The 21091-nt window shown below is 50.6% G+C and overlaps 3 protein-coding genes across 7 annotated transcripts; 2 read left to right on the forward strand and 1 right to left on the reverse strand.

Annotated features, from left to right (window-relative positions):
- The first annotated feature begins 23 nt into the window (after positions 1–23).
- LOC128767023 (nuclear factor NF-kappa-B p105 subunit-like) lies at positions 24–5510 on the forward strand. Of its 3 annotated transcripts, none has more exons than XM_053878704.1 (23): positions 24–211; positions 731–790; positions 908–989; positions 1061–1101; positions 1187–1285; positions 1375–1532; positions 1600–1751; positions 1829–1987; positions 2080–2184; positions 2241–2335; positions 2462–2600; positions 2669–2818; positions 2905–2991; positions 3199–3361; positions 3426–3540; positions 3637–3838; positions 3903–4072; positions 4138–4240; positions 4328–4455; positions 4515–4575; positions 4644–4807; positions 5086–5206; positions 5270–5510. In XM_053878704.1, exons 2-23 carry the CDS (start codon positions 752–754, stop codon positions 5350–5352), a joined length of 2616 nt encoding a protein of 871 aa, XP_053734679.1. In that variant the 5' UTR covers positions 24–211; positions 731–751; the 3' UTR covers positions 5353–5510. The 3 variants fall into 3 exon arrangements, with proteins under 3 accessions (XP_053734679.1, XP_053734677.1, XP_053734676.1); XM_053878702.1 differs by having other exon boundaries at positions 25–211; positions 1600–1763; positions 5273–5510; XM_053878701.1 differs by having other exon boundaries at positions 26–211; positions 1600–1763; positions 5270–5508.
- Positions 5511–5550: 40 nt separating this feature from the next.
- LOC128767031 (ubiquitin-conjugating enzyme E2 D3-like) lies at positions 5551–7551 on the reverse strand. The gene is made up of 7 exons (XM_053878720.1): positions 7192–7551; positions 6743–6806; positions 6643–6674; positions 6503–6580; positions 6330–6435; positions 5909–6002; positions 5551–5817 (listed from the first exon to the last, which is right to left on the reverse strand). The coding sequence occupies exons 1-7, from the start codon at positions 7213–7215 to the stop codon at positions 5772–5774; spliced, it is 444 nt and encodes a 147-aa protein (XP_053734695.1). The 5' UTR covers positions 7216–7551; the 3' UTR covers positions 5551–5771.
- Positions 6345–21046, forward strand: LOC128767026 (transcription factor COE3-like). Of its 3 annotated transcripts, XM_053878709.1 has the most exons (16): positions 6345–7519; positions 8439–8536; positions 9604–9760; positions 9854–9917; positions 10511–10566; positions 11936–12009; positions 12896–12964; positions 15804–15885; positions 15972–16089; positions 16287–16420; positions 17333–17459; positions 18313–18401; positions 19358–19423; positions 19487–19658; positions 19729–19890; positions 20129–21046. In XM_053878709.1, the coding sequence occupies exons 2-16, from the start codon at positions 8466–8468 to the stop codon at positions 20158–20160; spliced, it is 1473 nt and encodes a 490-aa protein (XP_053734684.1). In that variant the 5' UTR covers positions 6345–7519; positions 8439–8465; the 3' UTR covers positions 20161–21046. The 3 variants fall into 3 exon arrangements, with proteins under 3 accessions (XP_053734684.1, XP_053734682.1, XP_053734683.1); XM_053878707.1 differs by lacking the exon at positions 6345–7519 and having other exon boundaries at positions 8424–8536; XM_053878708.1 differs by lacking the exon at positions 6345–7519 and having other exon boundaries at positions 8424–8536; positions 16290–16420.
- The last annotated feature ends 45 nt before the right edge of the window (positions 21047–21091 follow it).

The following is a 21091-nucleotide window of genomic DNA, read 5'->3' on the forward strand; positions in this document are numbered from 1 at the left end:
AGACGCTGCCTCGAGCTCTACCGTGTGACGTCAGAAAACACTGTTTGGCCCGAGAGAGTGATTCATGTGTCTCTGTTCGCCCGAACCGGGATTTCCCACCGTCACTCGACTTCCACCTGCGCGACTGAAACTTTATCGTTACCGACGCGTGACGTCACAATCATAGATGCGACGAAGATGATGGGATCGGCGGACTTCGACCTGTAAACAGGTAAAATCGAGACCGTCTTGTGTTGCCGTTGTGTATTTCACTGCTCTGGTCGCGTGTTGATGTGCTCTTTATGCCTGACTCGACCCTCGCTGGCGTGTAAAACTGCCTCTTCTGTACTTCCTCATTGAGTTATCCGCGCTCTTAAACTCGTCTTCCTCCCGCTGTCGAGGCGTGTTTGCCTCAACTGAGACCTCTCGAGTGTCTTTGGATCAGAGAAGGACAATGTATTATTTGGATAGCGCCCAAGCATAGTGGCTGGCTCGCACCGAAGATCCAGCGAGTCTCTGCATGAAATATAGCCGAGCGGAAACGCGCCCCAGGCGGCCGATGACTCCGGAAGTGCCCGCTCCCCCTGAGTTCTCCACAGAGTGAGGTTTCTTTCACTTGAGGCAACAACAACCACCAGATCACGCATCTCCAAACAATGGCCCATGAGTACCCGAACACGTGCTCGTCGTCGACTTCGGTGCTTGACTTCAACCATCAATGCTTAACTTGACATATTACATATTTATTCAGTGACTGATCGCCCTGGACACGATGGCTGAAGACGACCACCTTCTTCAGAGCCCCAACCAGGTGAGTGAGTGCGTGCGTGCGTGGGGCGGTCATTCAGGTGAGCGGTCAGCATGTTCGACCCACTCACTCCCCACAGAGGCATGAGCCCCGCTTGCCACTCATTTACCTTCCCTTCAGATTCTGGACCCGCTTGTGTTGGAGCCCCCGTGGGATTACAATCACTTTGCCTTCACCTCTCCGTCGTCATCTGTACGTACTGGTGAGTTTGGTCTTGTTATTTCTCCTTCCACATGCACCCCTGTCATCACTGTCTGTGTCTGTGTGCGTCAGCTGACAGTCCCTCACTGGAGATCACTGAGGAGCCAAAGCAGGTAAAATGTTCTGCACGTATGACATGACCAAAGTCACAACTTTGACGCTGGAGTCTGTGTTTGTTTGTGTGTGTGTATGCGACAGCGAGGGTTCAGATTTCGGTACAGCTGTGAGGGTCCATCGCATGGTGGACTTCCTGGAGCGTCCAGTGAGAAGAACCGCAAGACCTACCCTAGTGTCAAGGTAACCCTCCCCACAGGAGATTCAGTCTGAATCGTTGTGGTCTGTTGTGGTTTTAAATCTCTCCGTCCGTCCGTCCGTCTGTCTAACAGATCCACAGCTATCAGGGCCCAGCTCGGGTGGTGGTCCAGTTGGTCACTGCTGTGACAGCGCCTCTGCATCCGCAGCTTCATGCTCATAGTTTGGTGGGGAAACAATGTGACAAAGGAATTTGTGTGATGGATGTTTTGAACACGGATTCCAGCATCAGGTATACACACCCACCCACACCCACCCAAACCGCTGTGTTTACCTGTTTATGTGTGTCTGCAATCTAGTTTTCCAAACCTGGGAATACTTCACGTCACCAAGAAAAACGTGGCGAAGACGCTTGAGGAGCGGATGACTGAGGCAGTGAGGTCGGGCTATAATGTCGGCGTGACTATCCACCCAGAGGTTGACGCCTGGCAGGGGGAGATCCGAGTTTCTCGTGAGCTCAGCGGTCAGTGCTGGTGTATGTTTCCATGACCAAAGCCAGTGACCTCACTTCCTCTGCTCTGGGTTCAGATCAGCAGCGCAACCTGATCAGCGCGGTGGCAGCCGACCAAGCCAGGAAGATGGACCTGAGTGTGGTGCGACTCATGTTCACCGCCTTCCTGCCCGACAGCGACGGTGCATTCTCGCGCCGCCTCGACCCGGTGGTGTCCGTGCCTATCTACGACAGCAGTGAGTGTGTGTGTGTGTGTGTGTGTGTGTCTAGGAGCGTGTACTGCGGGCAGTCAGTAACCCTCATTCTTCTCATGATCGCGTGGTGTCAGAAGCTCCAAATGCCTCCAGCTTGAAAATCGTGCGAATGGACCGGTCTGCTGGCTGTGTGTCTGGAGGAGAAGAGGTCTACCTGCTCTGTGACAAGGTTCAGAAAGGTGAGTCTTCACTTCCGACTTCTGTGACAAATAACCGTGACAAGTAAACTCCCCAGATGACATCCAGGTCCAGTTCTATGAAGAAGACGACTCGGGTTATGTGATCTGGCAGGCACTAGGCGACTTTTCTCCAACGGATGTTCACAGACAGGTTAGTACTGTGGCGTGTTTACTCACCGATGTGACTATCGTTGTTGCTGCTGCTGTTGGCATGCAGTCCTGCTGTCAGTCTCAGTTGTGTTTGTTTCGGTGTGGGTCACATGATGTCCACTTGTAGTTTGCAATCGTCTTCAAGACCCCAAAGTATCGGGATCAAAACCTGCAGCGGCCGGCGCCGGTGTTTGTGCAGCTAAAAAGAAAGTCAGACAACGAGACCAGCGAACCCAAACCGTTCACCTACCACCCACAGATTCTAGGTGTGACGACCACTTTCCCTCTCATGTTTACCAGCACTGCAAAAGACACATGATGATGGTTCTTACAGACAAAGAGGAGGTGCAGAGGAAGAGACAGAAGATTCTGCCCAACTTCCATGACTTCAGTGGTAATGGAGGAGGAGCAGGAGGAGGTTTTCATCGGGGTGGAGGAGCAGGTGGTGGCAGAGAAGGTGGCGGTGGAGAGGGAGAACGAGGAGGTGATACCCTCAAGTGTTTTTTTGTTTTTAGTTAGCTACAATAGTCTGACCCGGTGAAGAACCCATGTATGTGATATGTGTTCCAGCCTTTTTCCCAAATTTCTCCTCCTTCAGTTATGTTGCTGGAGGAGGATGTGCTTACACGGCAGGCTGCTCGATGGCCCTTGAACTCGGTGAGTACCCAGAGTAGTGACTGTAACCGGAGTATGTGAGTGAAACAGATTTGAAAGTGTGCGGCGGCTGGCTCATGTATCAGCGCATGTCCTAAGTTGCAGCTGAACGAATTTGAATCCTCAGTGTCGTCAAATTCTACTTTGTACGAGTTGGAACTTGTCTCTTCTTGAGTCTTTGACTGGTTTATATATTTCCCCCCCTGGCAGCTGGCGATGGTGCAGCTGGTGGAGATGAAGACGGTGCTGGTGGTGTTGAAGTGAAACGTCGACAGACGGATGCGCTGTTTCAGTACTCAGTTACAGGCGATGCAGCCTATCTTTTGGCACTACAGCGCCCCCTATTGACAGCTCAGGATAAGGACGGAGACACGTGAGTGACCTACTCCATCTCCATCTTGTGACCATTTCTGTTAATGCACTTTCCCTCCCATTAGCGGTTTCCACTTGGCTGTTCTCCACAGCCAACAGGAGGCACTAGAGAGCCTTGCTCATGTTGCTTCAGCAGTACCTGGAGACCTCAGCCTCAACCAAAGAAACCATCTGTACCAGGTAGGGATGTTGGTGGAAGGTGTGCGTGAGTCAGGGGAAATGACCTGGAGGGTTCTCTTTTCGGATTCTGTCCCCTCCACTCCCCGTGTCTCGCAGACGTCTTTGCACCTCGCTGTCATCACGCAGCAGGAGGCGGCGGTGAGAGCGCTGCTGGAGGCCGGCGCTGACCCGACTCTGACTGATCGCCATGGCAACACGGTGCTTCACCTGGCCGTGCAGCAGGACGCGGCAGATATGATCCGGATGCTGTTAGAGGTGGCTGCAGTGAGACGCCTCTTGGACGAGGCCAACACGGCAGGTGCATCTCCAACTGTGCTCTTTGTTCCTCTCCACTTGCTCAGTGGTTGGCTTGTCCTCACCAGGTCTGTGCGCCATCCACCTGGCGGTGTTGGCCGACCACTTGAATTCCCTACGGGAGCTCCTGAAGGGCGGCGCCGACGTGGACGCGGTGGAGCACGGCAGCGGGAGAACGGCCCTCCACCTTGCCACTGAGCAGGATAACGTGTCGCTGGCCGGCTGTCTGCTGCTGGAGGTGCTGATCGGCTCCGAGGCAGGACCAGTGCGGCTTTGGTCTCATGTCTCACGTTTGGCCGCCAGGGTGACGCCCGCGTGGACTGCTGCACCTATGATGGTTCCACTCCCTTACACATCTCGGCTGGGAGGGGCTCGCTCAAGCTGACGGCTCTGCTGATGGCTGCAGGTGCGCACGAGAGCTGAACGTGACAGAGGCACCTCTGCAGCCCTGGGTACTGCGTGTCCAGCATTGGTCTACTGGTGTGTGTTTCAGGTGCAGATCCACTCAGAGAAAACTTGGAGCCTCTCTTCTACAAGGACGACGACGCCAGCAACACAGACGACGACGACGACAACTGTTTCATCCCTGGAACCACTCCGCTTGACGTCGCCTCTGAACAGGTGCACACCTCCGTGTGATTGGCTGCCACGTGCAGGCACTCACGCACAGATGTTTTCAGGTCTCGTGTCTCCTGAAAGGTGAAAGTTGTGAGAGCCATGGTTTGACCAGGAGCCCCACAGGTGAGGTTCTGCGTCCTGATGACGTGTTGCTGTGCATCTTGGTGAAGAGAATGTGTGTGTGTGTGCAGGTGACCTGGCATCACTGGAACAGAAGGTCAGACAGGAAGTGTGCCAGGCCCTGGACAACGACGGATGCTGGGAAAGTCTATCACACAGTCTGAGTCTGGGGATTCTGATCCCAGCATTCCGACTGAGCCCATCCCCTGCTACCATCCTGCTGGACAGCTATGAGGTCTCACACACACATTTGTCTTCCTATCTCAGTGAGGACCGTCACTGATATAATGCTTGCCCCCTAAACCTAACCATCTAAAACAAATGGCTAAACTTAACCTTTACTATTAACCAAACTAAAACCCAATGATAATAACCAAGCTATTTTGTAATTTTAACCCTCAAAATGAGGACATGCCAAAATGTCCTCACTTTGCTGTTTAAAAACTCTCTCACAAGACGAAGTACCAGAACACACACATTGACACCCTCATGTCATGACCTCTGACTTCGAAGGTTTCGGGTGGAACCATCTCAAACCTGCTGCGTGCGTTGAGATCTGTGGGTCAGTGCAGCGCTTTAAGTGTCCTGGAAAAGGCGCTGGCAAGTCACCAAACGTCGACCACCGGCTTGAGCCGTGAGTCACAGCTTTCTTTCAAATTCTCTGCTCGCTGCTGTCATGACAATGGCGTCTCCACAGAAGAGGAGCTGCAGAAGGAGGGTGGTCACGTGGAGGTGTGCGACAGTGGGGTGGAGTTGTCCTTCCCTGATCCTGGTTCCTGATGTGCTGGAGTTCAGCACTCGCTTAAAGTCATCCACTCTCAAGGAGCTAAGTACGACCCTGTTCGGGTTCCTGCACCACAAGAAGTGGTAGGACTGACTCTTCATGCAGGAAGTGACATCATTGACACTGGAGCTGGATGTCTTTTCATTGCTATGTTTTCAATAAAAAGTAAACAGACAAACTAGGAGCCTGGAAGGAAAGGTCCAGTTAGACTTTATTTTTCTGTGTGGTGTGTGTAGGTGTGTGTGTGTGTGAGTGTGTGTCATGCACTTGAGTCCTCAAACAAGCCTGTGCACCTCGCTCCAGTGTCACACAGGAAATGAGATTAAATGTTTGAAAGCACTGTAGCAAGACGATGGGTCGGAATGTTGTCGGGGGCGTGGCCAGGTGGGCTAGTCTCATTTCCGCCATGATGACATCACGTAGCGTACTTCCGTGTCCACTCTTGAGCCGTTTTGTTGTACCTGAACACGCGCATGAAAATGAGAAACGTACTCATGAGCGGCAAAGCATCCAAACGTTGATGTGCAAAGTCAGACATGCGCACACACACACCTGGCAAGGTCAGTCTTGTAGATACGGGCAATGTCTGGAACCAGAGGGTCATCTGGGTTTGGGTCACAAAGCAGTGAACAGATAGACAGAAGGACTGCAAGAGAAACGAGGAATGTTTCAAAATCAAGGCTGAAATCGAAGGGGGACCGAGTCAGAGCGCCTTGACTTTCAACAGTTTGCCCGAGGAGAGCAAGGTTGAATCTCTTTTGAAAACACATTTTTACAGACCGTGGTCTCATTGCATTTGTCGATGGGAATTTTAGTTTCTCTACTCATATGGCATTTGATTCTTTTGTCTCTCTGTGTATCTGCCTTGGTTTTATACCGTTCATGTCCTTGTTGATTTGAATTCCGTCTATCTAAAGCGCCGCGTGTCCTTGGGCCTGAAAGGTGCCTTTCAAGTCAAGATTATTATCAGTACCTTTGGAGATGGTCAGGGCCGGTGACCACTGAGAACGCAGGATGTCCAGACAGATGCTGCCATTGCTGTTGATGTTGGGATGGTAGATCCTGGTGGTGAACGCCACCTGTGGAAGCACAACAAGCCCCGTCATCGGTGCCACTGGAGAGTACTGCAGAGCAGCAACCACAAACCTTGGGGGGTTTGAAAGGGTAGTCCGTGGGGAAGTGGATGGTGAGGAAGAAGACGCCGCCTTGGTAGGGACTGTCGTGCTGTAGAGCAGACGGCAGTTATTATGACCAGCATACGAGCGTTGTAACATCAGTGAACTCACCGGGCCCATGATGGTCGCCTGCCAGTGGAACACTAAAAGACAGAAGAAGAGTTATTTATGCTCATGACACCTGGACCCTGAGAAGGTTCTGGCTTCTTACTGTCTTCATTACAGGGCCCGGCGGAGCACTGGGCCGGAGGGTCTCTGGACAGGTCGGTCAGTTCCTGAACACCAACACAAGTGTCAACAAGCAGCAGCTTCCTGCCTCACAGTACAATGTTTGCTACGGTCATGTCATCAATTGGGATGCGCTCTGTGTGTCGACGTAAACATCCGGTTCATGTCTGTGCTGTGTTTGCTGAGATGAATTAATGTTACTCCTCGTGTTTGAAACCAGACATTCCTTCCAGCTGGTCCAGCGGGACCAATATGTGTGAGAGCAGCCGGAGGTCCGGCCCGACGAGCTCTCGGTTCGGAGGAGGAGCAGGTGTCCGAGGATGGAAACAACGGCCGCTTCGCCTTCATCGGACGACACGCCGTGAACCACTGCCGCCTCAATCGTCAAGAAAGGGAAATGTCTCAGAGTTAGAAGAGCGACGAGGGAAATACCTTGGAGATCCGCTTCAGAGCCATTGGGAGAGACTGGGAGCAGCGCGGCTAACTGGCTAACATCGACCTCGGAGCTAATGCTAAGCTACCTCTCTAAACTTTCATCAAACCGTTCATCGACTGAGGGCCGACTTCAAAGGGACAGAAACACCCGGACCACGATGAAGCGGCCGGTCCACCGAACACAGGAGCTTCAAGATGTCCCCGGTCAAACTGGATCAGCCGGAGGCAGCGGCACAGACGTCCCACTCTGCACACAATCCGGTGACAGGAGGTCTCACTCTGACCGGGAAACAACTTCCGGGTTGAAGAGGAACAGCGAGCATCGGTCTGTTCCTCATCATCGAGTATTGGACCGTGGACACGGAACCACGTGCAATGTCACTTGTTAACGACGAGTGCGGGTCAGGAAAGTGGTGCCCCGAGCGCGTGCGTGTGTGTGCAGAAGCGCCGCTCGTCCACTAGGGGTCGCCCAGCTCCCTCGCTCGCTCTGGGCGCGTCGACACCCGAGCGCGCGGTCATTTTGTCGCTCTGAACGAGTCGCGCGCACAGACAGACGCCTTTTAAAGCGCATGGCAAAAGTGCCCCTTCTGGACCGAACTATTTCTATGGAATCATTTTTGTGAATTTTTATTTTTTCACACCAGACGTATTAAAGTTGATTATTTCAGAGATTAACCGTTCCAGCAATAACAACATTTTTCAAGCGATGGGCTTCTCCAGCGGCAATTCTGGTTCCCTTCATTCTTAGAGGAGTTCGCACGTTCGTGACGTCGGAGATTTTCTTAGCCAGTCGTGAGAAGAAGTCGCACAAGGAGCGTAATGGAAGTGACCTTATATGGATAAGCCCCGCCCTCCCGCGGAGCCACGTGCTCCCCCGGGAATTCCAAACAGCGGGACGGGAGCGCGAGCTCTACGCCGGGACAGAGGAGGCATCCAGAGCCGGGGAGGGAGGGAGGGAGGAGAGTTCTGACCGGCCCATCCCTCCATCCCCCGGGAGCCTGAGTCTAGCTCGGCCCGACCTCCCTCTCGATCGCTCATCTTTTCATTCGAACCCATTGGAGCGCTGCTGTGTTTCCCCGCTCCCGGTGTCGGTGTCTCCCAGTCCTCTGAGGTGCTGGTCCCGACTGACCGCTGACTTTGATCGCTCCAAGCTGCCAAGGGATCTGGACCAGCTTCTCTCCTCTTGAGCCCTGCTCCCGCTGCAGCTTCTTCTCTCTGGATCTTCATTGATGTTCTCCATCCAGGACGGTCTGCCGCGGGGAGGCTTGACCATGAAGGAGGAGCCGCTCCGGTCCTGGATGCAGACCTCGGGGATCCTGGATGCCAGTGCAGCTGCACAGAGGTAATGCGCTGCGCCACCGTGTTCCAGGACGAAGTTGGAACAAACACCGAGTGAGACTCGTTCTCTTGGAAATATTTTTGTAAAATCTAGTATTTCAACACTTACTTTCAAGCAAGGCCGGATTAAAAAATAATAATTTCAGCAATTGATGTAATGCATTGTGAATATGTGATCCGGAGCGATGCGTCCTTTCCCGATGTGACTTGTTCAAACGAGACAAAAATTCAGTGGATTCTCTCAACACTTAAGTCAAACAAGTGTCTCATGACCCCAGAGAAGTCAAGAGAGAGCGATCAGCGCTGTGTTTTCCTTTATTAAAAAACCAAAGCGCACCATTTTCTGTTTGTTCTCACGAATCCGCCGTTGTTTTTGTGTCTCCACGGCTGAGCAAAAAAACAAAAATTACCCTCCATCATCATATCATATCATCATACCATTTATTAACATTTGAACAAACTAGCGCTTCACTATATTTTTCTTCCATTTCGGAATCATTGTTTCTTGAATTGTTTCTCTATTACATTGAGAAATGAGTTGGGGACGTGGGGGTGCAGCATCTCAGGTAACTACAAATCTGCTTTTTTATTTTTTGCGGTCTGAAAGAAAACCTTATATATCTGACACCTTACACCCTGAGAACATATTGTGATGTATTTAGATCAGGCTGTACACACTTGCCATGAAGGGACTGTACTTGAGTACTGTTTTAGTCCCGAAGTCATCCATAACAATCCGTTCTAATCTTGCCAGTGCGTCATCCAGCTCCTGGAGGATTCTGCTGATGCACCATTATATATTGCTTCATAAAAGCTACATTTAAAACATCATGGCCTGGTCGCTGGGAACCGAAGCGTGGCACATGCCGCTTTCGTGCCACACTGTGCTGCAGACAGTGGCATGAGCCAAACCCACCTCCAGCTGCCTGCTGCTACATTCTGTCTTTCACACATGCGTCTGTTTGAAACTCTGAGATCACTGTTCAGGGACCACGGTCATGTGATCAAGCTTACCTGCCATCCACTGTTCTCTGTGCCTGGTGTGAAGTGTCTCCACGTCCTGTTTTCCAGCGGTGTGTGCCTGGCCCGTGCCCACTTTGAGAAGCAGCCGCCGTCCAATCTCCGAAAGTCCAACTTCTTCCACTTTGTCCTGGCGCTTTACGACCGCCAGGGGCAGCCCGTGGAGATTGAGAGGACCAGCTACGTGGACTTTGTGGAGAAGGACAGGGTGAGATGGAGCTGCAGATACACACTCAAAGAAGACAGACCTGTTGATTGAGTCCCTTTACATGTGTGTCACGTGTCTGTGTGTGTGTTACAGGAGTACAATGGAGAAAAGACCAATAATGGAATCCACTACAGACTGCAGCTTCTCTACAGCAACGGTGAGACAGGCGGCTTTGAATGCTTCACTCCGGCTGAGGTGGTGGGCGTGGTCATCCACAGCTCACGACCGGTGAGAGTGAAGTGAAATGTAGACATGAGCCTGTTGTGTTTATAAGAGAAGCCACATCAATGATGTCTGTGTGTGTGTGTGCGTGTGTTGGAGGGGCTCCTCATGGGTCCCCATGAACTTTAGACCGAATTAAAGTCAAGTAGTTTGACAGAATAAATTTACCACAAAGGTCACGACTGCGGCGGACACAGCATTTCTGAGCCACAGTTCCAGATGAAGAAGCTCAAAAAAGATTGCTACGTTCCAGACCGGTGATGGAACTCACCAGCCATGACACCTCATCACGCACGCACACACCCGTCCCTGTCCATTTAGGACCAGTTAGTTTCTGTTGGTGAGGAGGAAACCGGAGTGCTATGGGAAGCTCTTGCTCACAGCAGGACAAAGACAGTACTTTTCTAAGTCTTCAGAAGTATCACTGACTGATACACTGTTTAGGAAGACTATGGCTTGGTGGAGCTATGTTGGTGTCACAATTGGCCCAGGAGGGTGATGACCAAAGTTCTGTCTCCTCACCTACAGGAATCAGAACCGAACAAGACCTCTATGTCCGACTCATCGACTCCATGACCAAACAGGTGAGTCACACACGCAGCACATGTTGGTATCTTTATCTTTGTGGGGACCTCTCATTGCCATCACCCTTTCCCCAGCATCTCCCTCTTAACCCAACCATCCAAAACACATGGCTCACCTGAAGCAGGACTCTGAACCAAACTGAAACCCAGTTATAATACCTGACTATAATTTTACTGACGTTTTAACCCTCAAAACCTTGAGAGGACATTTTGGCCTCACAAGCAAACCTCCCCAAAAGGTGGCTTGTCAAGACTTGATACTCACAAGTATGGCAAAACATAACCTTTTCCCCAGCCTCTCCCCCTGAACCTAACCCTCCAAAACACATGGCTAAACCTAGTCAGGACTGGGAATTGAGGCTTAACCACAAATGCCTAAGTGGGTGTTTTCCCCCAAAATGGACCTCACTAGGATATATATGCTTAAACACACACACACATACACACAGACAGGTCCTCTCACTTCCCTGCGGTGACGATCGTCTCAGTGTCTCAGATCAATGCGGAGAGTGACTGTTAACAAAATACCAACTGTGACAATCAATACACACTAATTCACACACTGAGTCTGCGACTTGTGACACAGACAAGCAGAGCTGCAGTCCCCACTGACCAGTCGACACACAGGCGCTCTGAGCCACACGGAGTCAGGGCTGGTGCGCTCCTGGATCGGGGCTAGTTCACATCTGGATGAAGGCGCGTGCACTTCTGCAGCATTTCGATCCTGTTTTCTGTGATGGCTGGTTTCATGACCCGTTACTCTGTGTGCAACAACGTTGCCTGGCAGTGATGCGGAGAGCCCCGATTACACGGAGACAGGAGCGGTAGTACCCGCCACTGTTTGGTGTGGGATGCTGCTGCGCGACACCTCCACCGCAGCTGCGCCTATCCAACTAGTTCTCAAGCTCCAGAGCGGGGGACCTTTGGCTCCACCTCTTTAAACGAGAAACAATGACTTAAGAGACGACAAAAGTGTGAAAACCATTGCACGCACTCGACACTCTGAAAGATGAATCAAGCGGCCCCGTGAGTCAAGTTCTTCTGTTGAATTCAGTTTTCAGGACTGTTTACAATTACCCCGTTCGAACAGCAGGGGGAGCCAGAGAGCACTAGTTCAAACGTTCAGGTGCTGCATGAGGGGTAGGAGACTTCCGAGTCAAGGCTTGGACACTTGTCAGTCTCGACACATACTTTGGAAAGACTGCGCCTTTGTGGCAGAGCGAAGGTGAAATCTTTTATTGCTCTGTTTTCACACTGAAGACATCACAGGGCTTTGAGCTGGAGAGACATGGAACCTGTTCTTTCTTGATTGGACAAGACAAACAGGCGTCCACAGGTGAAGAAGTCATGCATGTTGTGTCTCCCCCAGCCCATCCTGTACGAGGGCCAGGACAAGAACCCTGAGATGTGCCGGGTCCTCCTCACGCATGAGATCATGTGCAGGTGAGGCTCCATGCACGCATGCACACACACACACACACACACAGTTTTGTCACACTATCCTTGTGGGGACCTCTCATTGCCATCACACCTAGCATCGGATTTATGGGGTCCAGCCGAATGGTCCCCACATTGGCACGAGGTCCTCACAAGGATAGTGTTTTGTCAAGAATTGGCCCCCACAAGTGTGGATCAGCCAGACACACACACCTTGCAGTCATTAGCTGGCTGGCTGCCCAGGGGAAACGTCATTAAGGCTCTATTGTGGAGGCTCTGCCAAGGTTTGTTTTGGTGGTTGAAGGGCCCTGGGTCCCCCGAGTCGCCTGGCTCCTGGGGTCCGATTTGTTTATAACACCTCTCTGGCAGTTTGGAGGTTCTCGTCGCTGCGGTAACAGCGGTGGGTTTCAAATGCTAATTGGTCTCCTGGAAGTTTCACTAATGGTTCCAAGTAGCTCAGGGAATAAATTATTGTCGTGCACACATCTCCCTCTCTCTCTCTGTCTCGCTCTCTCACACACACACACACACACACACTCTTGTGTTTTCTTACTTCCAGATCAAACGTGATAAATGATTCATAAACTGTCTCAATTGACATTCGTGCCCTCGTTTGACGCTGGTTTGCCAAATGACAATCTGATTCGGGACAGCAGGGGGGCGGAGTGGAGGGGGGCTGCGGGGGCACAGGGGGAGGGATGGTAGGTCAGAGGGGGAAGCAGATCTCCTGGTTCTTCGTCTGGTCATCTCAGCATTGTCGCCTCTTGCCTTGGGTCAATCTGGTTGTTCTTTAGGAGGACACCAAAGAACCTGGAAGAAGCCCACATGACCGTAGGTCCCAAGTCGGTCAGGTTCTGGGATGGACTCTGACGCTGTTTATCCATTCTTGCAGTCGCTGCTGTGACAAGAAGAGCTGTGGGAACAGAAATGAAACGCCGTCTGACCCCGTCATCATTGACAGGTAGGAGGCGCTGATGTCATTCACCAGACTTGTTTCTCTTTCCTGCTCCTGGACACCAACACACACAAATGCACCAAAAAACACACACACACTTGTTTGTACTGCTATCCTCGTGGGGACCTCTTATGGCCATAAACCTTTCCCCAGCCTCAAATTAACCTTTTGGTTAACTACATTTGTTAATATCTGTGTGTCTCCTAGCGTGTCAGGAATGCAGCCTCCTGGCATTATTTTAATGGTGTAAAAACAACTGGCCATCGCCCAGACTGGTGGGTCCGAGTGTGTGACTGAGCTTTAATAGCAGCAGTCTGTCCAGCTGGTGCCCGAGCGTAGCTCCTTTAAGGAGCAGAGCCCTGATGTTGCAGAAGGTTCCAGTGGTGCCCTCCCAACCCCCTCACCTCACCCCTGTTTAACAACACGTCTACATCGCCACATGCCTCTGCAACCTTGGCCCGCCCGCCGCCATCTGCAGCGGCCAAGCATGAGCAGTAAAGCGTCCGGACTCTGAGATTTTTGGACCCCATCACACTTCCAGCGGGAGCTGAGCCAGGAGGCAGAACGTTCTGCTGCAGACAGACAAGCTTTGCCTCTTCTTCCTCCTACTCCTTGTTTTTAACTTCTCCTCAACCAACTCCTCCCCACACACATGTGCATCGGGAACTGAAGCTAAAACCCTCATATCGTGATGATGAACCACGTATTTACAGATTCCATCACTCTCACCTAAATACGCTCAGACGTCCACACATACAGTCACTCTCTCAATCACACACCGATGGTTGTCTTCCTATCTTAGTGAGGACCGTCACTGACGCCATGCTTTCCCCAGCCGCTCTCCCTAAACCTAACCATCCAAATCCATGGTTAAACTTAACCTTTCCTCTTAACCAAACTGAAACCCAATTATAATAGCATATTTATTTTGTAGTTTTAACCCTCAAAATGAGGCTTAACAAAGTGAGGACCAGCTAAAATGTCCTCACTCTGTTGACTAACAACTCACACAGATTCTCACAAAGATAGAATTACAAGGACATACACGTACATGTTTGTACATCTATCTTTGCGGGGACCTCTCATTGCCATAACCCTTTCCCCGGCCTCTCCCTCTAACCCTAACTGTCCATAACACATGGCTCACCTGAAGCAGGACTCTGAACCAAACTGGAACCCAGTTATAATGGCCTTGTTCCTTTGAAGTCTTCCTCCTCAAACTGAGGCTTAACTGTGTAAGGGCCCCACAAGGAGGTGTTTTGTCAAGAACTGGTGCCCACGTTTGTGTGTGTGTGTGTCAGGCTGAGGCTGGAGTCTCTTCAGCACCACGTTATCTATCAGCCGTCTCATCTTCAATTCAAAGAGAATAAATAACGATGATGTTATTCCTCAGGACAACGCTGAAGAGAAGCAGCATGCGTGTGTGTGAAGGGAGGCTGAGTGGGGGACTGAGCAGGGGTCACGTGGGTGGTCAAATGGAGAAAAAGAGTGAAGAAGAAAATCTCCAATTCATTGGAATCAAGTCGATAACACTGTAATATTCATGATGGCTAGAAGCCAGAGCGCCCCGAACCCCGACTGCTGCATTATACATGACTATTGATCAGTGTGTGAGTGTGGGTGTATTTATATTCTTGTGAGGACCAGTCTTTGACAAGACACTGATCTTATAAGGACGTTTTGGCCGGTCCACATAGGGGTTTGAGGGTGAAAATGTCAAAATAACTGGGCTTCAGTTTGGTTCAGAGTCCTGGTTCAGGTTAGCCAGGTGTTGTGGATGGTTAGGTTTAGCGGGGGTGATGGCAATTAGAGGTCCCCACAAGGACGGTGCAACAAAGCTGTGTGTGTGTACACGCGTGTGTACCAGAGACGACACACACTCAGCAGGTGAGAGTTCACACCTGTGACTCAAACGAAAACAAGGTCAGAGCAGATGGTCACCTTGCTACTTTCCACTGACTCCGCCCACAAGCCCACCTGCTGTCCAACAAAAGGAAAATGAGTTGTGTGTCTGCAAGGAACGTCTGTCATGTGTTTGAGAGAAAGTCTGACCACACAACTCAGCCAACTTCAAAAGATAGTTAATTGCATTCAGTGCCTAACGTTTGCATCACGGCCGGCTTCATCAGCTGTGTGTGTCCTTGTGTCGGCATGTGTGCGACAGCATGGGTGTTTGTGTGTTTATGTTGGGATGTGCATGATTGTATGTGTGTGAGTGTCCCTGTGTAGCTATACTTGTGGGGACACATTCTTGGAAAGAAACCTACTTGTGGGGTCCATAAGCATTTGTGGGGGTTAGGCCTCATATCTGAGGCTGAAAACATCAAAATAGCTGGTTTTGAGTTTGGTTCAGAGTCCTGGTTCAGGTTAGACATGTGTTTTGGATGGTTAGGTTGAGAGTATGAGGCTGGGGAAAGGGTTATGACAATGAGCATGAACATAAAAACGTGACAGTGTGTGTGTGGTAGAAGTTTGATTTGTACTCGCTGTTTAAGTGTCTTCAAATATTTCGTCTGCTTGTACGCGACTGTCGTTGCGCTTCCGCTTGGTGAATTATTAATGTTTTGTAACACACACACAGACTCAGACACAGACAAGGTCTTGAGTGCGAGGCTGCTCCTGGCACTCTGCCATCGCTGTGTAAACTGTGGCAGCAAGATGGCGCTGAGCTGGCCTGTTACTAGATATATGTCCTTGACGCTGAGAGCTATTTTTTGTGTGCGTATGTGTGTGTTTTGGGTTCATCTGTGTGATGAGAAACCTGAGAAAACGGTCCAATAACTAATAACAAGACAACATAAACGTGATGGTGGTGTGACAAATCTGGTCATGCACTTCTCTCCAGATTCTTCCTCAAGTTTTTCCTGAAGTGTAACCAGAACTGCCTAAAGAACGCTGGCAACCCCAGAGACATGCGGCGTTTCCAGGTGGGTGTCTCTCCTTCTCCTTCCAGTCATCCTCCTCCACCTGAACAAATCTTGACTCTTTCAAACCTCTCGTCCACCCTCCACAGGTGGTGGTCTCCACCACAGTCAACGTGGACGGTCATGTGCTCGCTGTCTCCGATAACATGTTCGTCCACAACAACTCCAAACATGGCCGACGGGCTCGCCGCCTGGACCCGTCCGAAGGTGAGACTGTGAGCAACACAGAACTACGAATCAGACTTCACTGTACCACAGTGACCCTTAGTGACCAACCCAGTCACTTGATGACTTGACAGTGACAACACAAATATGGAGACATTGTCAGGCATTTTATCAAACTGTTTTGTGTGTGTGTGTGTGTGTGTATGTGTGTCTGTGCGTGTGTTTGTGGTCACCTGAAGCAGCTACTCCCTGCATCAAAGCCATTAGCCCCAGTGAAGGGTGGACCACAGGGGGCGCCACAGTCATTCTAATAGGCGACAACTTCTTTGACGGACTGCAGGTCGTTTTTGGAACCATGTTGGTGTGGAGTGAGGTGAACCCCCCACACACTCACACTCACACACAGTTTGTGGGTGTTTAAGTATACTTAAACACACACATGGCATGTTCTGATGTTTTGTGGGGACCTCTCATGGCTTTAACCCTTTCCCCAGCCTCTCCCTGTTAACCTAACCATCCAAAACACATGGCTAACCTTAAAGGGAAACCCTGGTATAATAAAAATATTCTCACCAGAAGGTGGTTTGTGAAGACTTGTTAGTCACAAGTATGCCCCCCCGCACATACACACATTTGTGTCTCTGTCCTTGTGAGGACCTCTCCTTGCCATAACCCTTTCCCCAGCCTCTCCCCCTAAACCTAACCATCCAAAACACATGGCTAACCTTACAGTGAAACCCTGGTATAATAAAAATATTCTCACCAGAAGGTGGTTTGTGAAGACTTGGTAGTCACAAGTATGCCCCCCCCCCCACATACACACATTTGTGTCTCTGTCCTTGTGAGGACCTCTCCTTGCCATAACCCTTTCCCCAGCCTCTCCCCCTAAACCTAACCATCCAAAACACAGGACTCTGAACCAAACTGAAACAAAGTTGTAATGACCCAGTTATTTTGAAGTCCCTCAAATCGAGGCTTTGAATTGTGGTGTCCAGCCAAATGTCCCCACAAAAACATAACCTCACGTCACCTCACAAGGTGTTTCGTCACAAATGGGTCCCCATAAGCGAGAATCAACCATTTGCATTTATTATTTTCGATGTTTGTTTTGTACTGATTTTATAGCCTGTATAGCACTTAGTGATTATCTTGTGTTGGTTTTTTTTTATGTGATTCATAAATAAATATGGTATGGTAGGTGCACACACACACACACACACACACACACACACACACACACACACACACAACTTCATGTTGATTGCAACCTTTTGTGTTTGTTCAGCTCATCACGCCGCACGCGATCCGCGTCCAGACGCCCCCCCGTCACATTCCTGGGGTGGTTGAGGTCACACTGTCCTACAAGTCCAAACAGTTCTGCAAGGGCGCGCCGGGACGCTTCGTGTACACGGGTAAGACACAGTGATGGTGGTGTCAGTGAGCAGGGCATCATCCCACTGTCATGTGACTCCGGTGATCTGGGATGCTGAGCTCCATTCTCAACATTATTCCATTCTTCCTCTACCAAGTCTGTTTGGTGACTGACTCCCGATGTATCCTGTGAGTGGAGCAGGCGGGCGCCAGGGTCCCTTGCTGCCAAGCGTCTTGAAGCTCTATCTTTTATTCCATCCAAACTGAAACAAATTTGATTTTGCCTCTCGCTGCCACAGCGGTGCCAGGAAAGAAGCAAACATTGTTCTAATGGTAATCACATGGTCGACAAACGGCGGCCAAACTCTATTGAGGCGACATTCATTCATGCATATGAGCTTTCCCCTGGACTGTCAGTCATCCTTACACTAAACAAGAGGCGGCAACCACAGAGACGAGGCGGCGGATCGCGCGACAAATTGTCCCCAAAGTCACATTTGACAGACTCCTGTGATTAATGGAGGTGATTACGGAGCGGGAGACGTGGCCCGATCACTCGGCCCCGAGTCTGCCTCAACGCAGGCGGCGGAGGCGGAGCCTCATTGTTAGCGCTGAATGAAGTGGCGGGAATTTAATTATGTGTGCGGCTGAGAAAGTGCGATAACAGAGGTCAGACGATCAAGGACGAGGGACGGGACCCGTCACCGAACACGTGATCGCTGAGTCAATGAAGTGGAGGCTCAGCCTTCCACACCTCAACCAGAACTTTTGCTCGTCTGGACTCTGAAGTCTACTCTTGGTCCTCCACGATGTGTGTGCTGAGATTTTGGCTTCCAGTGAAAGAACCTCTCCACTGCTACCTGAGCTGTGATTCACATCTGTGTGTGTTTGCAGCGCTGAACGAACCCACCATCGACTACGGTTTCCAGAGACTCCAGAAGGTGGTTCCCCGCCACCCAGGAGACCCTGAGAGGTTACCTAAGGTCAGTGCAAGCAACACACTCACTCACGTCTCCACGCACTTGTGCATGTACACACACCTACTCAGACAGGCACACGTTTGTTTTGTTATTCTTGTGAGGTCCTCTCATTGCCGTTACCCTTTCCCCAGCCTCTCCCTCTAAACCTAACCATCCACAACACATGGCTAACCTGAACCAGGACTCTGAACCAAACAGAAAACCAATTATAATAAACTACTTCTACTGAGGTTTTAAACCTTAAACCTCTAAACCTTGTGAGGACAGGCCAAAATGTCCTCACAAGAAGGTGGCTTGTCAATACTTAGTACTCACAAGTATGGCAAAACACGCCCCCCCACACACACACGGCTGCAATCCTGTCAGCGAGTGGTAGATGTGTGTACATGTGCGACCATGACGCTGCATGTGATTGTGTGCGTGTGTGTTTGTGTGTGTCGTCAGAACAGGAGTGTTGAATCGCCTCTGACACCAGAAAAGTGTTTTCTAAATTGAAGTCATTTATCACGTTGTGACACTAGGGGGCTTCGCCTCCAGAAAGCACTTTGTTCATCAATTGATAGTAATAGTCAGCGTGCCGCCTTACGCCTGACCCACCATTGCCCCAGCGTGATGGGGAGCAGGCGGCTTGGCGAGTAAATATTTATCTATTCTGAAGAATGTCGTGTGTAGCGCCACACGTCAGATCAAAGGAAGCACGGCTACAGCGTGCAATCATGTGACTGCGGTGACGGGCCCAGGCGCCTGTCACTCCTTGTCTAGTTCCTTGTGCTTCCCCCTCTGACTCCGCACCCCCTCCTCGCCATACTTTCAGAAGTGCAGATGCTGAAAGAGGAGGGGCAGCACCTCCATTTCTGGAAGTGGATACCTCTTGTTCTTGACCTTTTGTTGAATTCCGTGCATTAGCCCGCACCCCAACACTGAGACTGTGGTGATGATGGAATCTTGATGTGTGGCAGGAAGTCCTGTTGAAGCGTGCGGCTGACCTGGTGGAGGCGCTCTACGGGATGCCCCACAACAACCAGGTGAGCTGCTCTCTGCTGATCTGGCAGGGTCCATCGTGAAAGCTGTCTCCTTCCCGTCGGCAGGAGATCATCCTGAAGCGGGCGGCCGATCTGACGGAAGCGCTCTACAGCGCCCCCCGCAGTCACAACCAGCTCCCTTCCCTGACTGGCTCCACCCACTCAGCCATGATCGGGGTCAACACATTCAGCAGCCAACTGGCCGTCAGCATCTCTGAATCTTCACAGGGAGATCAAGGTTCGCAGGGTAGTGTTGGGCTTCATGTGTCACGTGCGTCTCCAGTTGACAGCTCTGTCCCCCCCCGCAGGCTACTCCAGGAACTCCAGCAGCATTTCTCCTCGGGGGTTTGTCCCCAGCTCCACCTCACAGTCTGGCTTCACCTCAACCATGAACGGATACGGACCCAACCTGTCTGTGTCCGGGTCCCCGAGCTTCCTGAATGGGAGCTCGGCCAATTCGGCTTATGCAGGTGAGACTGCTCTTCTTTTCAAGATCCCGCTATGAAGTCAACCTTGAAGAATCTGCGCCCCTTCCTCCTCTTTGTGCTCTTCTCCCACCAACCCATCTCATTGTTTCTTCTCTGTAGAAAAGTTGAACCGTAACGTCAGTGGTGAACTCTTTTGTCCACTGACGCTGCTTTGGTGTGTGGATGTTGGGAGTGTTTTGAGCAGATATTGATGTTGAGTTGATCTCCTCTCTCTGGGCAGCGATGGCCGGCCTCATTGTCCCACCCATGTGAACCACAGAGCTCCAGCCGGCAGAGACGAGTCCCCACCTATGCTTCTCCGTTTCCTCTTCTTCTGATCTGAACACCTGACCCTCCCGACTGGTCTCACTTCCACTCAAGACTGTCCACATGTTGTGGAGCAGGGACCACAAGCAGAGATAGAGACATCGTTTCCCAGAACACAGTCTGGCTGCTGTAGCGTATGGTCAGTCGACTGTGGGACTTGACTATGTTTTTTTTTTTTTGTACTTTCATGGACTCTACATTTGTGTTGACCTTTGTGTTGTTGAATGTTCTGTGGTCAGGATATTCTTTACAAGTATAAATGTCGACTCTGCACTTTGGCAAGTGAGGGAACTGAGAGGTTTAACGTGATGTGATGTTTCAGTTTAAATGTGTTTTTGAGCACTGATTTCAGAATCTGACTTTACATGAAAATTTTTCAGATAAAAGTAACTGTTGAACTGTGCAGTTTCTAGGGTCATGAGTGTGAAGCTCGCAGCTTGTACGTGGAACTGTTTGAGCCGAAGGCTGTCATTTCCGTTTCCGGCTGCCTCTGAGGCGTCAGGATCTGAGAATGTAATTATTTGTGGTTTGCCATCCCAAAAAACTGCCAACATTCAAGATGGCAAGTGATTCTACCCCCTACTTAGCGACAGCTCAGTCACATGTCCACAGTTGGTCCTGAGAAGACAAAAAAAGTCAGTCCATCCACGACATCTCACCCGTAACAGGAAAACAACTGACTGGAAAACAATTGTGAGTCTGTTTCACCTTCAACCTATTTCAAGGTCATAGCACAACGTTAACAGGGTGCAGCTCACGGCTGCTCTGCATGTTTCTGTTGCGACTTTTGTACACAAAACAGCAAATAAATTCATTTCAGCAAAGATTTTTATCAGCCAAACCTTGTCTATGAACCCTCCTTTCATCAGTCCTCCTG

Source organism: Synchiropus splendidus, chromosome 11 (genome assembly GCF_027744825.2).
Source record: "Synchiropus splendidus isolate RoL2022-P1 chromosome 11, RoL_Sspl_1.0, whole genome shotgun sequence".
NCBI lineage: Eukaryota > Metazoa > Chordata > Actinopteri > Syngnathiformes > Callionymidae > Synchiropus > Synchiropus splendidus.